Source organism: Bolinopsis microptera, chromosome 5 (assembly GCF_026151205.1).
Source record: "Bolinopsis microptera isolate Bmic1 chromosome 5, MBARI_Bmic_1.0, whole genome shotgun sequence".
Lineage (NCBI taxonomy): Eukaryota > Metazoa > Ctenophora > Tentaculata > Lobata > Bolinopsidae > Bolinopsis > Bolinopsis microptera.
Genome location: NC_087076.1, coordinates 17,706,621 through 17,722,561, shown reverse-complemented (window position 1 = coordinate 17,722,561; position 15,941 = coordinate 17,706,621). Strand labels below are relative to the sequence as shown.

At 38.8% G+C, this 15,941-nt stretch overlaps 1 protein-coding gene across 1 annotated transcript; it reads left to right on the top strand.

The window, feature by feature from the left end:
• The first annotated feature begins 715 nt into the window (after window positions 1-715).
• LOC134814597 (homeobox protein Hox-C10a-like) lies at window positions 716-5,387 on the top strand. Its single transcript, XM_063822723.1, has 8 exons — window positions 716-869; window positions 1,055-1,114; window positions 1,385-1,433; window positions 1,589-2,031; window positions 2,260-2,502; window positions 3,052-3,158; window positions 3,659-3,745; window positions 3,940-5,387. Exons 1-8 carry the CDS (start codon window positions 722-724, stop codon window positions 4,372-4,374), a joined length of 1,572 nt encoding a protein of 523 aa, XP_063678793.1. The 5' UTR covers window positions 716-721; the 3' UTR covers window positions 4,375-5,387.
• Window positions 5,388-15,941: the final 10,554 nt, after the last annotated feature.

Sequence of the window (15,941 nt, the reverse complement as noted above, 5' to 3'; positions counted from 1 at the left end):
GAACTTATTGACTATCATAGGAATTAGAATTACACGTATGGTATACTACCATATTATGATATAGTATAATACCGTTTATGATGTAAGTTTTATAATTTTCATTAGAATTATTTATTATACTCAATTTAAAGGATTCTTTTACATTTAATTTGTATGTAGTCAAAAGCCCTATAATGTAAAATCTGAATAGTAAATTTGCTCATTATTGAATATATTCACTTGAGGGCAGGGTAGTCTAAGATCCAGGCCAGCACAATTGTATTGGACTGAAGCATAAGTTATTCACAAATCTACTGTCACTATTGATCTCTTTTACCACTGCACTAGGACTAAAAGTACATGGGGTTAAAATTGGGCTAACTTTTACAGTTGTTACACAGTTGAGCTTGGGACGAATCAGATCCTTGTACCGTGTCGAAACTCAAAGTCTGCTTTAAATTTGAATTGTCTAGTACTAGTACTGGAAGCAATAAAAAGATCTTTGGCAGTCTAATTAATACTATTACAGACTCGGCTGTGACAAGTGAGACAACATTCTTGTGCCGATTTTCCGAATCAACTCGACAGGGTTTTAGTAATTTAAACTTTACACGTTTTTTTGTACTTGCACTTAGCTATTGTATGCACTCAGCTATTAGTATTATATTGTGTCTTTCATATTTAATATATTTCGAAAGAATAGTTTATGTTTTGAATAACACTGTTAACTGTAATGAATAGGATGGAAGTTCAACTTGCTCCCATATCTGCCAATCCCGATGTTTTAAAGCTTTACCACAAGCAGAAGACAGAATTCCATTTCCAACAGAAGTCAGATAACGAATTTCTCGTTTTCCTTCTTGATGTTGCTGTCAAGGTTATATCATTTGGTAAGTTTTCTTTCTGAGTTTCCTACTTGCATTTTAGTAGAAGAAACTCTCTGATTGCAAACAAATCCCTGTTGTTAAACTGCCCCTAATATTTCTTATACTAAAACTATCAAGATTGTCCTTCCTAATAGGTCAATTCTCGTAAATTTAAGCTAAAGAAATTAATAAAATTCGTATATTTTCAGTGGATCAAATCAAGCCCAATCTGATGGATGCATGTTCCGATGAATTTGATAAAGATGAAAGTAAGTGTACGCCCTATACTTTTCATTATCCCACAACCTCGCAGTTTGACGTGTATTTCTTATCTATTTAAGGACGTCAGTTCATCCTATCGATTTTAAAAGTATTAGAATATTCAGCTGTTCTAGCGAATGATATTATTTTGCAAATCACATTAGACAATTACATTTGTTTAGTGGAAAAATTCCCCTTGTCATTAGTATCTTGATATAACTTTCCCCAACATTATTGGTCGGACTGCTATAAAATTTAGCTGATAAGACCATTTTCAGGACCTCAGCGCAAGTCGGGAGAATCTGGCAATGGTTCATCTGCCACATGGTATGCGAACTTAGTTACTGGTCATGGTATCATTTTAAAACATTATGAGTAGAATGCGAGAGTGTTGCTATAACAAGTCCGTGTATTAATCTTACATAATATTCTATTCCGAAATGTTGTCAAGATTTCATTATAAGCTTTAAACATATTTTCAGTTTACCACCTAAAGTAGCTTCTATTGAGGATGATAAAAGACAGCCCTCGGGCGAGAGACCTGCCAAGATAATGAAACAATCCTCTTTTGGAGGCTTGCCCCCCTTCAAATCTTACCCTGACAGCTCCAGTTTTCGACAATCTGAGATCCTGCAACGTCAGCACGAGATAATGTCTCGACAGGTGGACACGTTTCCCTTCCCCAATCTTCCCGAGAACGTGATCAAGCCCACGTTTGTCAAAGAAGGATCCAGGAGAGCCAAGTTGAAGTCAAGTTCACAGGGTTCCCCTGCCTCTAACTCACATGTTTCTGACGGGGAAAAGACCCCAGAACTAGAAGAGAACAATGGTACTGATAAGCAGGATGATAGCAGCATGGACGTGTCGTCAGCTCCTACTACCCCACTTCCTAGAGACTACAGGGCACGCTCTGAGTCCTCTGCTGGTATGCAATTGTTTGTCAAATCATTCGCCCGCCGCTGCATAATTAAGTATCTTAAGAAAAATCTTGGCATGATTAATTCTATGGAATGCATCATTCATCATGACTTTGGTGTGTGCAATCTCGCTGTGAAATTATGGATTTTCCGTCGGTAAATTATTGGGTAAATATTTGTCATCATCATCAGCAAATTACACATATTCTTTAATAATACAGTATGACAACTTTCAGGAAATCGTCACATTCCCACTGGCGACAGACAGCCCCTGGATTTTAGCAATCTCTCCCCCTCCAAGATTCACGAGCACGGACTCATGACGGAACAGCAGAAGTCCCGGGTCCTTGATATCAACAAGATAGCTGCTACAACCATCCCAAGCATGGCCTACATGTTCTCGGATAAACTCGCTACGTCAGCTGAGAACACTTCTGATAATCTAGCGCAGAGGGGCCGGCACAGCATCGGACTGCAATGTAATTATTCATCTTTACAAATTGCTCCGCTTTTTGATGTTCTAGTTCCCGAATTTACGTAAATCACCTCAAATATGGTTTGATTGCCCCTTTCATCTATTTTCGTCCCACGCAATCGTCCCAAAGCTATTATATGATATAATACAGTCGAACCTCTATATACTGTGCCTGCGCCTCTCTATACCGGGTACTTCGATAAACTGGACCTCTTCTTTTCCCTCAAACTCAATCAGCCTTTATTTGGCCAATTTGTTAATGAATTTAATGAATTTTATGAATTTTATTGTGATTTGTCATAGACTATATCACATTTGATGGTGATTTGAGTACACGTCAAGCTATATTTCATGACAAAACGACACAATACATGAATGTAAGGCTGTAATGGGGTATATAATAAGCTTGTCAGGTTATTTGAGAGGCTGTGGATCATGTAAACCTCTCTATACCGTGCACTTCCGTTTCGCCCGAGTCGCCCGGTATATTGAGGTTTCACTGTAATCAGGACATCATAATATCCAGGACATCATAATAATCCTGCCAATGTAGGGGCATCGGAGTACAAGTTTGACGGTTCTGCTCTGCACATTATGAACGGGAGAAACTCTAGGAAACCACGCACCGTCTTCACCTGGGAGCAGCTGAAGCAGATGGAGGTATTACCATTGTCATAATATTACATTATATTATTATGTACACGAATTTGTCTTAATCATTCAATGCTAAGTACAGAAATCCCAGAAATCGCAGATTTCACGCCGTTTAAACAAACTTGTCTTGTTAAATTCTCGGAAATTATGATAGCCTACGAGAGACCTTAAACTATTCTTTATTTAATGTTTAACAGATTAAGTGTTAAAACCAAAATTCGGCTGGTCATGCTGATAAGATTTATTGTGTGTAGTAATTTCGAGGAGAAGACTCATGAGCAGCACCTGAGTTGAATTTCCTCTCTTTAATAAATTATGTAGTGCGATGTGGTGAGAATATCTATTACTTTCGTAACGCCTTGTCAATTAGACTATAATTACTGCCCAAATCATTCGCCATAATCTCATTATGAATTAGTTTATTGATTGCTAAAAACTTTACCACCATAATCATCAAAACGCAAAGTTTCCAATCCCTGAAAATGCCTAACTTCCAAATTTTTCAGGAAACATTTAAACAAAAGAAATACCTCTGCACGGAGGACAGAATGATCTTAGCACAAAAACTAGACCTCACTGACGAACAGATCAAGGTTTAAATATACTGTGTATTTATTTCTATTGCGAGGTCGAGAAATCATAAATTTATGATAACTTGACATCTCTACTTCATAACGTTACTTCACGCTGGTGTTGAAGTACGCTAAGGCTATCGCATGTTCTCAGCAAGTTATTTTTTCAAATTCATAAACTAGAATAGTAGTTCACGTGTGAAATCCTTGTCCAGGTGTGGTTCCAGAACCGCCGTCAGAAGTGGAAGAAAGGAGGAAGTAAGGACGACGAGGTAATCGAGTACTCGCAATACTACGACCTCTTCTCCAGGGACAGTCACGGTCAGGCAGTTAACCAGGGCCACGACAGTGACAACAACAACCGTGACGAGAACAACCAACGCTCCATCAACATTCCTGATCACCTGCGCATGAAGACAGAACAAATCTGCCTGTCCTCCATCCAGCAGGAGCAACAGAACAGAGCCCTGATTCAGGAACAGGAACAGACGCTCAAAGATGAGCTGCAGCGCTCAATCATTGACCTCAAACAATCTCAAACAAACAATGAGGAGCGGCACCTGATACGCGAGCAACAAATCCGGGCTGTGGCTGAGGAGTCAAATACGAGGTCTCCAGCAACAGAACCGGCCCACGCTATGGCAGAATGATCTGCTCTTATGATGCTTGATGTATTTTCTTATTTAAATCAGATTACAAGAAGCCTTACCGCCCAGCTCCCTTGCCCTTATTAGAGGCTCTTTTTTTTATAGCTGATAACTGGAGAAGAACTGAAAAGGAGAGCCTATACTGGCGTCAGAGCAGCTGTGAAATGGATTCCTGCTGCTCTAACATTCTTTTAATTCCTTAGATCTGCTAATTTTTTGAAGTAGTAAGCTTGTTAAAGGTCTGATCCCGGCCTGTGGTCAGGGTTTCACTGACAAAAGTTTTAGCTAGTTCCATAAATTTACGAGCACATTCTATTTTTAGGTTCTGTGAACCCAAATTAGTTGTTACTAACGTGCGCATTGATTTATTTGCTGTCTTACTAAGGATCACCTCTCTTCAGCCGTTAAAATGTTTCTTACATACTAAAGTGACTCTAATTAAAGCTAAGCTAAGATTGTGTCAACATTTTTAAATCTAGTTTTTTTGATTTCTACCTTTTGCGGAAAATATTTTAAAAGCCTCATTGCACCTAAGATTGTTCAGCTTTCTAGAACTATCTCTTCAACTGAGGTGAATTCGGGCTTGTTTTTCGGGGATCACTCGTGGTTTTTTGCATTTTAATAACTTGTTCTCAGATTAACAACGTTTTGATTAATTTTGACAACAAAATCTTTATTTGACCGTGAATAATTCTTTACTAATGATGTGAATTTATATAGCTTAAAATCATTATATTTAATTTTTTCTGTGTTTTGAATATGAGGGATCACTATGATCTAATTGGATTTACATTATTTTCGCCTTAATTTTGCGATAAGACTCTTTTCCTACACTTTTCTTCAAAAAACTACAATTTAAGAATTTAGATGCTCGTTAATCACGTCACCTACGACCCTTCTTGCCGAACTCATTATTTTTGCTTCCTTATAAAATCTCGAAGATTAAACTATAACTTTCCTTGGTTGGTTCTCGAGTTGTATCTTACGAATATGTAATGTAATTTTAGAACGTTTAACGGTGCCTGCTTTCTTCGATTCACTTAAGAGGAGAAATACGACAAAACAATTTAAGGAATGTCAATAATAACAAACAGATCCTTCAATAATCCTCATATCTCAAGACTGTAAATAGTTTGCGGAGTGGTGATTGTTTACTAATTGTTTATGTACCGCTCCTCCTGGAATGTACCGCTCCTACTTTGTGGAATGTACCTTTAACCAAGGTACCTACACTCTCCTGCAGAGAGTTACAGCTGTTCTGTTGCTAAGCACCCCCATTATAGCTCCCAAATTACATACCATAATAATATGTGAGTGTGGGATGTGTGTATCCCATTACACAGACACTACACTCCCCGTCCTGAGATATATTTTACTTTTAATCACTGCCCGTTCTAGACTGTGTTTTCCGCATTATAATTGATCAATGAACTGAGCAGCCTAAAGTTTATCCTCCTTATTTCCCCTTCATTTCGCCTCAATTAACTACCTTAACTGGTTATATATACGGCTTGTTAAACGCCGTTCAAAGGAACTGGAAGCCTGCAAAATACATGCACCTGATTTGTCTGGGATTGAAATTTGAAAACGACCGAACAAACGAGAGAATAAAGGTTTTCTGGGGGTTAAAGTAAAGTATAAATTGCATATTTATGTAGACAGATGGCACCGCAAAACTCTTAAAAGGGACTCTCGAACCAATTATGTCTAATTGGACACTTCCGTCCCCCAAGTTGCTCCCACTCGCCCTCTCCTACCATGCTTCACACCAATGTTCTTCAGGTTGTACCTCCCCAATTTAAATGGAGCTCAATAGACTTGGATACTGGTGGCGAGGTCAGCCATAGTTTTTATGACACGTGATATTGTTCGCGGGTTTGATTGGTCGCTGCTGGAAGCTGATCGGTTAATCGCTGTCTTGTGTCAATAGCACACCTTCCCACCGCCACCAGTATCCAAATCTATTAGCAAACTGTTTAAACTACAGTTAGAGGTAAATATCCTCTTTCAAAGTATTAGTCATATTCGTATATTTCACTGTAAAAGGCGCCAATTCCTAGAATTTAGAAAACAGCTTTTTTCCCAAAGCTGGAACTGTTTTTTACAGATATCGACCAGAATGATTTAGCGGGATCAAACTTTATGTATGGTTGTTAGACTTCTCATCGTATAACAGAGAGAAACCCCCAAAGAAACCCACATCTGGCTTCCCCTAATAAGACACGGAATTAGTAAGTGAGAAAAAACAGGAGACAGTTGAAAATCTGTAAAACTACACGTTATATAGTTCTCATCCCTCTCTCTCTCTCTCTCTCTCTCTCTCTCTCTCTCTCTCTCTCTCTCTCTCTCTCTCTCTCTCTCTCTCTCTCTCTCTCTCTCTCTCTCTCTCTCTCTCTCTCTCTCTCTCTCTCATCTAACGTCACAGTCTGCTTAACTTAACTTATCTCTCGGCCGTAACAGAGGAAACTACTGGTAAACTGTCGGGTATTATTACAGCTGAATTTCGGGGTTTTATTATATGTCATATTGTCGGTAGTATGATCCAGGGGATGAGTTATAGTTATACGCACAATACTGCTAAGTGCGTACTGGTCTGCTTGCGCTGACGTTACCAGAAACCAGAATTAATATGCAGATCTAAATTTAGCAAAAGCAATCAGGGCAGAACACCCCATAAGTTCTTTGATCGAAATGCAGGCCTGCCAGCTGCTAACAATAAAACTTAATCTACCGCCTCCCGCTAATATTGTAAACATCATGCTAAATCGCATTGTTATTATTCCATAAAAGGAGTTTTAATAGTTCACATTAGCATAGCCCGGGGGAACCATAGAGAGACGCAGTAGAATATATTATGCGTGTACAAGTAACAGCTTGCGTTAAAATTGATCACCTCCAAAATTATGCTAGATCCTTGGATCAAAGATTCGTGACCATCATCAGAGCGGTGTTCCTCAAATATTTGTCCGTGACGTGAGTTAAAAGTGAGTTTCTGTGTCGGGGAAAAGTGGGTCACATACAATAATATGAGATAGCTGTGTGGAAGAGGTGAATATTTTCACATCCCGGCTGTATTAATATTGACAGTTTGGCGAGAGAGTGGACTCAGCGCGGGATGACTTAACAGTTAACATCTTAAACTGGTAATTTCTGTGGCCTGCTACAAACCAATACATCAATTCTCCACGGTATATGCCATCTTTTTTACCGAGTTTCTCGCGAGTTTTTCCATCGGTTTATTGGTACGGCTTTCAAGTAATTGCTTCCGTAGCATTTCGAATACTTTGCCATTAGACCGCGGGCCATTAACTCAATTAATCGTTTAGACCTTATTACTTTATTAAAGAGGCGGACCCAATTAGGCGGCTGGTTTTTTACGGTCACTACAAAAAGTGTGAGCTCGGCAAATTTAAGATGCGCATTATATAATGTCATTAGTTTTGTTCTTCTATACACATCAGAGGTTTAAGACATAATATATCCTCAGCAGATCCGATGTCTTTGATGTCTATATTAAGTAGGGTTACGAATATTTGAAATCTTACTACCAAGTTCAGTTCAAGTTTTGGCAGGATTCATCTCAAAGTAGTTTGGTCCAGTTCTAGTGGTACCCTGTAAAACAGAATGATAACTACGTGATTACCCTGCGAGACTTGTTGATCACCGTTAATGAGGCGGCTTGTTCACAGCAAACAGCTTAAAGTACTCACCCCAGGTTAAACAATTAGCCTCACGTTGACCGATTTAATTGTTTGCAAAACACCGAGAAGTAGTAGAAGGTTATTTTTTCTGGAATTTTGCAAATTTGGGAGAACATTTTTCTCAGAAGTAAGCTGAATCCTTGATTTTGCTGCGTATATAAGCACACAAACATTTAAACATCTGAAGGGTCTGTGGCCTAATCACCATTTGCAGACTGAATGGTGGTGTTAAGAATACGTTAAACTCGCTTTAAACTGACTGAACTATATTAACTAGTGCACATTCGCTGCATTATAATAATATATTCATATTCTATTATCTACAATATTAGGTTATTAAGTCAGTATGTACTAATATATTGAATAATCCATGTACCTTGTACGGGGCGGCGTTGCTCACTGGCCTGATGAAATAAATTCCTGACCAGTCGGAGGATTTTGTCCGTCAGGCTCCAAAGATCCTAGAAATGCACGTGTCACAAATAATGTACTCTTTTCATGTCCACATATATCGGCTATTCCTATATCAGTGACGTACAAGACGCCCTGAAAATACTACTTGCTGTACATTATATATTTTGAATAATATGATATTTATGTGTAATATTTTAGTTGTAGTCAGAAGTAGGCCAGGCAGCCAGACGGAGAAGCCCGCTAGGTAACGGGCCGCTCTGACTCTAACTACGTTGTGCCACCAAGAGAGGCCTCTCTGATTGTTTTGGCTTCCACAGGGACAATTATCTAATAAGTCTATAGAACCCATTACATAGTTATATAATCACTGTATCCAAACATCATTGCTAACAAGGCACCCAACCAGCGGTGGCTAGCCTAGTCACGTGACACTATCCAACCAACCAGACACCCTCTCACCTGTCAGCAAGTTGGTAAACTAGCCACAGATAATTACCTCGGATTGGGTTTCAGTCTTGTATTAGATGTGGGAAATGTGTGTCTGGGGGTAGTGGAGTGACACGGGGGGCTCCCCGCGCTCCTCACACCAGAGAGAGAGAGAGAGAGAGAGAGAACACATGGTAATATAGTGGGTCTGCACCCTCGCTGGAGTAGCAGGTGCTCCTCATTATCAACTCCCAGATCCAACCTCCAATCCCTCTGTCACACCTCCGTCACGTGGCTCTAATGAGCCAATAAAATAATTGCAGTCTCAATATAGAGGAGCTACCGCTTTAACCTGCTCCTCAATAATTTGTATATTATTCTTACCATATTTGGGATAATTACTCCTATTTTGGTGGCACGTTTCGCAAGTGTTTGATGGAGGGACGGACCCAAAGAACATTTTTGTGTGGAGAAACTGAGATTTTAACAAATTTTTGAAGTTGAATAATATTTACTCTGTAATTTAAAGGGACTCTGGTGAAAGTAGAGGGTTATTATACTTTTCACAATAATTAATTTTGCTGTATCATGTTACTTTGATAATTGGAGCTAATTAGAGATAAATGACTTTTAATCGTTCGTTAATTAATGAACAGCTTGAAGATATTACACGTGATTACTCTCTCTCTCTCTCTCTCTCTTTATCCGAGAGTTGACACCAACCATTGGCGATTGGCGGGAAATTAATAGAGCATATACACATCATTATTGATAGTAATTATTAATAATGAGATTGGTTACACGCCCTACCCCTGACTCAAAGTCATGATTTGCAAATTTGTAGATATCTCAGAGTACAGCGTATTGTACACACGGGATGCGATCTTAAAATGAGTCGTATGCCTATATCTCTATATAATTATAGGAGTTGCATTATATGTAGATTGTGGGGTACATTCTTTACACTAATAGTTACAGCTGCTAGCAGATTGGTCAATTTGATGATAACAATAGAGCTCAATTATAAAATAATCAGCAAAACCCCTTCTGTGGCTATTATAATAGCTAATTATCCTAATAATGGCTAATTATCCTAATTATGTAGTAATTTGCCAGTAATTATACCTCTATTATCAGATCTTGTCTTACTTAATGCAAGCAGTATTATAGTAATACACAAACAAAGGAGAACAGTAGAGCTACAAACATATTTTATACATCCATAAATTTCTAGTCGGTATATTGGGTCAAGTAAACCGATAGAACTGTACAGTGATCCAAATATCTTGAAACGGGGGAAGCTAACTGTTTTACCATTGCTCTTGAGTCGTGCGTGTCCATTTAAAACTTTTTGATCGTTTTATGATGAATTTTCAGTCAATTTTTAAAAGATTTAAATGACGGTAAGATCCCACAAATAAACACGTAATTGACATGATAACCCTTTAAACTCCTAAACTCGTATTGTTTGCGGTATATTATAAAATGAGATATCCCACTGTCATTTGCATATCTGTATAATTACCCCTACCTCTGATCAGGATGAGCTGTGTTTGTAACGCCCTCTATTTTCTTTCTGAAAACTTTTAACAATGGATCTGGGGGAGGGGGAGCTTGGCCCCATTGCCAAGTACCTGCAATTATCAGCCTACGCTTGATTGGTGATCTGTGCTTCCACTCTGTAATGAATTCTTGGAAGACCCCCTCCTCGGCGGTGGGGAGCTGATAAGCAGTGCAGTGCAGTGCACTTCATACTTACAGTTCTGCGATAAGAAAAAGGGTGTGGCATTTGGAATCAGTAAATGATACGATGGAAATGTATGACAGTATCGTTATTGCATACTCAAAATGTTATCAGGATTCTTTAAACGACGACTAGGTGTCAACTAAACTACCCTTTTATCGGAAATTAAATTTATGATAGGACTTTTTTCCAACCGCCATTTATGGTATCCATGTTAGTATGCACGTTGATGATTTTTGCGGTATTTGACTTGTAAATAGTTAACAGTTGTCAGTCATGTTAGTCGCAATAATATATGCTTGAAAAAGCGATTGGACATGCTACAATGTTAAGAGGTCCATACTATCTTAGTACTACAATGCAAATCACATTTTGAAGAGTAACATTAGAAATTAGACACATTCAAATCGTTCGTTTCCAATTGTAATACAATTCAAAGGATAGAACTATGCTAAGATTTGACACCACTGACTTTACAGCACATACCAAAAGACACCTTGCTAGTTGCTACCATCTCTATACAATACAGTACCATCAGACAAAATCGTCCCGCTAAACTATTTGGTACATGTCAGCCGCCACTCAATACTGTGCCTCAGTCAGACACTGTAAGTTATTACCCTTGTGCCTGCCCCGGGCACCACATGTTTTTATGAAGAAAATTAGGGCAATTATTTAACTGTCATACCATTTAGTTTTACGGCCATCCAATTTTGCCTTATAAGGAATAATAAAAATGGCTTTAAGGTGCCCGATGTTGCGGGGCTTTGCGCGTCTGGCAGCCTTAATGACACTAATGTAGCCACGGTGGATGGGAATTAAGCTTAAATGTACAGCTTTTTACCGTACAGTAATATTAATGTTGAGGGGGTAAGTTATTTGATCAAACTATTGATAGACTTGTCATGTTATTGGCGTTATGTGTCCTTTGTCTGAATGAATTATGCGCATAAATAACTTCTCCTTGCCAGATAACAGCACAATGATAAGATCAGTAGCTGACTGTGTATCACAACAGAACCCCCTGAAGTCCACTACATTAGTGTCATGAAGTGGGGGCCTATTATAGAGAAGCACCAGTAAAAGCGTTACAGGAATTAACCTGGGGGCAGTGACTTGATCAATTATTATTGAGGTCACACAGACCAGGTGATGTGGTGTGATTAGAGTCTCGTACAAATCAAATCAATAAACCTCAATCTAATACCCTAATGTCCTGTCACTGTAGCTGTTTTATCATTCCTATTTAACCTGCTGTAAAGTGATTATCTTGTGATTATCTTAATTATCTTGTGATTATCTTGTGCCCTATCGGTCCTATCAAATTGGCAGTTAACCCTCTAACTTTATCTATTAGATAGAATGTATTACACTATAATTTGTCTAATAGAACCCTAGATTGTACCCGGCAGATGAGTGCCTATAATATAGCAGTGTCTTGGCTTCAAATACTTGATCCAGACCACCCAAGACCATACGAAACTACCGTACACTGATGAGGGGTGTCTGATCGGTAACTACACACCGGTAGAGTAGCCAGTCACTGCCAGTAGAGCAGCCAGTGTTCTGTAATGTAGTTCCAGTAGAGTTCCATTTACTCTGATACCAGTTGTGTCGCCCTAAGTGTCTATAAAATGACATGTGGAAATAGTATCATGTAAATCAATATATTTTTATATGTACATAATATATATATAATATATATATATAGAAATATATGGAGGTTATATGGAGCTACACGATTCTATTTATACTTATATTTATAATATATAGATATATTTTATATGTATTATTTATTATATATATTATGTTATATCTGCAGTGATCTTATGACTTAACTTAGTGCAGTAATAGTCGTGTGTCTGAAGCTGGTCCGTTTGTATTAAAATAACGGGGAGTCATGGAGTCGGACCCGTTCCCTCTCCGGATAGATTATTATTATTATTGAACTTATAATAGTAGTATGGTTTCGAGTAATTACTCTACTTTATCGTTACAACAATTTAATTGCCCTGTGACCAAGCCTTTAACCTCTGCACATCAACAAGTTCGGCGCCACGCAATTAGCAAATTGATCTTTTAATTAGACAGTAATTAGTTAATTATTCGTCTCATTATGTAATGACTGTAAATGTAGAGCCGTGTATATTGAGAAAGAGAGAGAGAGAGAGAGAGAGAGAGAGAGAGAGAGAGAGAGAGAGAGAGAGAGAGAGAGAGAGAGAGAGAGAGAGAGAGAGAGAGAGAGAGAGAGAGAGAGAGAGAGAGAGAGAGAGAGAGAGAGAGAGAGAGAGAGAGAGAGAGAGAGAGAGAGAGAGAGAGAGAGAGAGAGAGAGAGAGAGAGAGAGAGAGAGAGAGAGAGAGAGTCCAGTGTTACGGGAGGAGAAAAGGAGGCGCACTGCTAGGTGTATATTATATCGTACTACCACACCTGCTGCTCCACCGGCTCAACCGCAAGTTTTAACTTCACTAAATTGAGGAATTTGCCCCGTAATATTTGTAATCATCTCACTTTGTTAATATTACTCATTTTACAATGCACTAATCACACACGGGTGTAAAATTTTGTGTTTCTCAATTGAGACTTAACAACATCTCAGGAGAAATGAGTTATAGCAGCAGCTATAACAGTTATAGCAGCAGCTCCCTCGCTCTGTATTCCACGTCTTCTAACACGTCTTCTTACGTCTGATCAGAATTTGAGGTAAATGTTCGTCAGAACTGACAGACTTTCAACGCCACGCTCATGAGTCGGTAAACCAAGTTACACGATAACCCAACTCCCTGAATTAGCAGTAGCAGTAGTGGCGAGTGTCGCTACTTAATCGTGCGAGGTCCTCCAATTACAATTGTTTACGGAAGAATGCTCTCAATGCTCTCACGGTCGCCCTCCGTTACGGGTAATCAAGTCCCGACATTGTACGATTATAATATTATCATCATGGCATGTAATAATATTTGATACATTACTGAGGTCTGGCTGATAAAATTAGATTTATAGGAATTCCTACATTAGAGTGATTGCCCTGGATACGAAGTGTGGGTGCTAGGCGCATCACCTCGCCGCATCATATGGTCCTCATTAATTAGGACGCTGCCAGTAATTCATACTCAACTTCAGACCAGCTCAAATTTCAGAATTAATTGCTAATGCCTATAATTTTACCATGGCATTGGAGGGTCTTCACGCTGGGGAGACTGGAAACAAATCAGAAGGGCTATGATTAGGGGAGCCACCTCAGGGCGTTGAAGCAGCACTTTTTTTCGGGATGCTAGCGTGACCTGGTTCCTAACTGTGAGCTGCAAATTCTCACTACTCAGTACTGTGCACTGATCAACTCGGCAAATAGAGCTCCGACTTAGCGGATACTCGCCCAGAGAGCGGGAGAGGGAGAGAGGAAGGGAGAGAGAGCTAGGAAACTGGGAGTTATCTGGAGTTAATTGGGTCTAATTGATCTTTAATGACATCCCGTTTCCTTGTGTTGATCTACATGATCGAGATACTGTACAGTTGTATCTCAGCTCTATATGTTCTGACTTTCACTGGTTCTTTAATTTGCCAATAAATGTCTTAATGATCCAATATTAGGGATATTATGCATTGCAATATATCGGGCTTCCCTTTAGTGTGCGGCGGTGCACCGTAGCAATTGTTTGCGTGTACCATATAATATTGATATGATTTGTCAACCTTTCCTGGAAATAGATTGAGATCACGTTACAGTAATTATGCACCAATTAAAGTCTCTAATTAACTAGCAATTAGGCTGTAATTGCTTCTAATTGCCTTAATTTGGAATATAATTACTCCAAATGCTGGCTGTAATTAGAAGTTCTGGGTTTCCGGCTCGTTTGTACACAAGTGAAATGAGAGTTGTAATAATAACAATAATGATACATTCATATTAACTGGGCTGCAGGTTGTGTACCGAGAGATAGTTGTATAAGTGATCCTACATACTTACATACATCACAGTATGAGTGTACAAAGAAACTTTGATCTGGTTTGCGATAAAGAATTGTACAATAGACATCGTAATGTGGAACTAATATTCAACCTGCCGTTATTGCATTGTCCAGCACACAATATGGCATACCGTGTATTGTGTGTGAGAAATTTAGACTTGGTTCCGGGCACGGGCTCTAAATGTGGTATTCCATTTCAACCTGAAAACTATGTTGAGAACGTCATGTGATTGGGTGGTTTTCGGTTCACTGTTAAAGGGGAAGAGTCACGTGATCAATAAACACGGCTCATTTGTAATTATATACTAGGGTTGAATCTTCAACGGCGAAAATATTATCTACTATTGACGTTTAACTATTGACATTTTACTATTAACTTAAAACTTATATGAAGGATGGCTGTTATAACAGGTAAAGTAACCGTATATAAGATTTACTACCCGCCCGTACTTTGTGACTCTAAGTTATTTCGATTCCACAGAAACGATTCACAGCTGCGAGAATAGCATGAAATTTGGTCTTTGAAAGCAATAGGAAAAATTTAGCTCTAATCTCTATCAATTTGTTTTGTGTTAGAAAAGGCCAGCTTTTTATACATATTTTTGAGATCAACGTAAACTTTGGCCCGGACGGCACTATGATTTTTACAATAGTATAATTGTAGACCAATTGAAGCTACTTAGTTGTGATATTATTTAACTCCCTCGCAATTTCAGTTATCTCTGTCATACTCTTAAATCCGAGCTTTCATCTCGTCTAATTGCTTGAGCGGATCCATCAAATTAATTTTAGAGTTCTCCATAAATGGCTTAATTGCATTGATGCATGCTTTCCCTAAACACTTTGCATGTTCCTGGACCCAAGCCTGGATTCACCGTATGTGAGAACCTGTGCAGGGTAGGGGCCTAATTCTGATGCTCTAACTGTTCGAATAATGAAGTTTCTGCCAGGAAATTGCAGTACAGTGCACCATTATTGGAGTAAATTTCAGGGAGAGATGGGATCACTTCTCGGGCATCTCCGATGAAGGTTAATATCGCTATAATGACAGTAAACAATGCTATGGCCTAGCAAAATTACGAAACTGATCCGTATTGGGTCAAGTAATAACAATATCATTAACAAAAATCAGGTGTTGGCAGATCGTTATGCGGCACTTTCTGCCAACTTGATACAAACTTGTCAGATTGTAGTATTAGGAATTAGGATTCCAAATAATTGACAGAGGTATGCCCCATAGCTAGCTCCAATGGTATTTCGACTCCTTTGGCCGCGTTTAGTGACTAATTGAGGGCATTGTAATCCAGATATTACACGAAAAC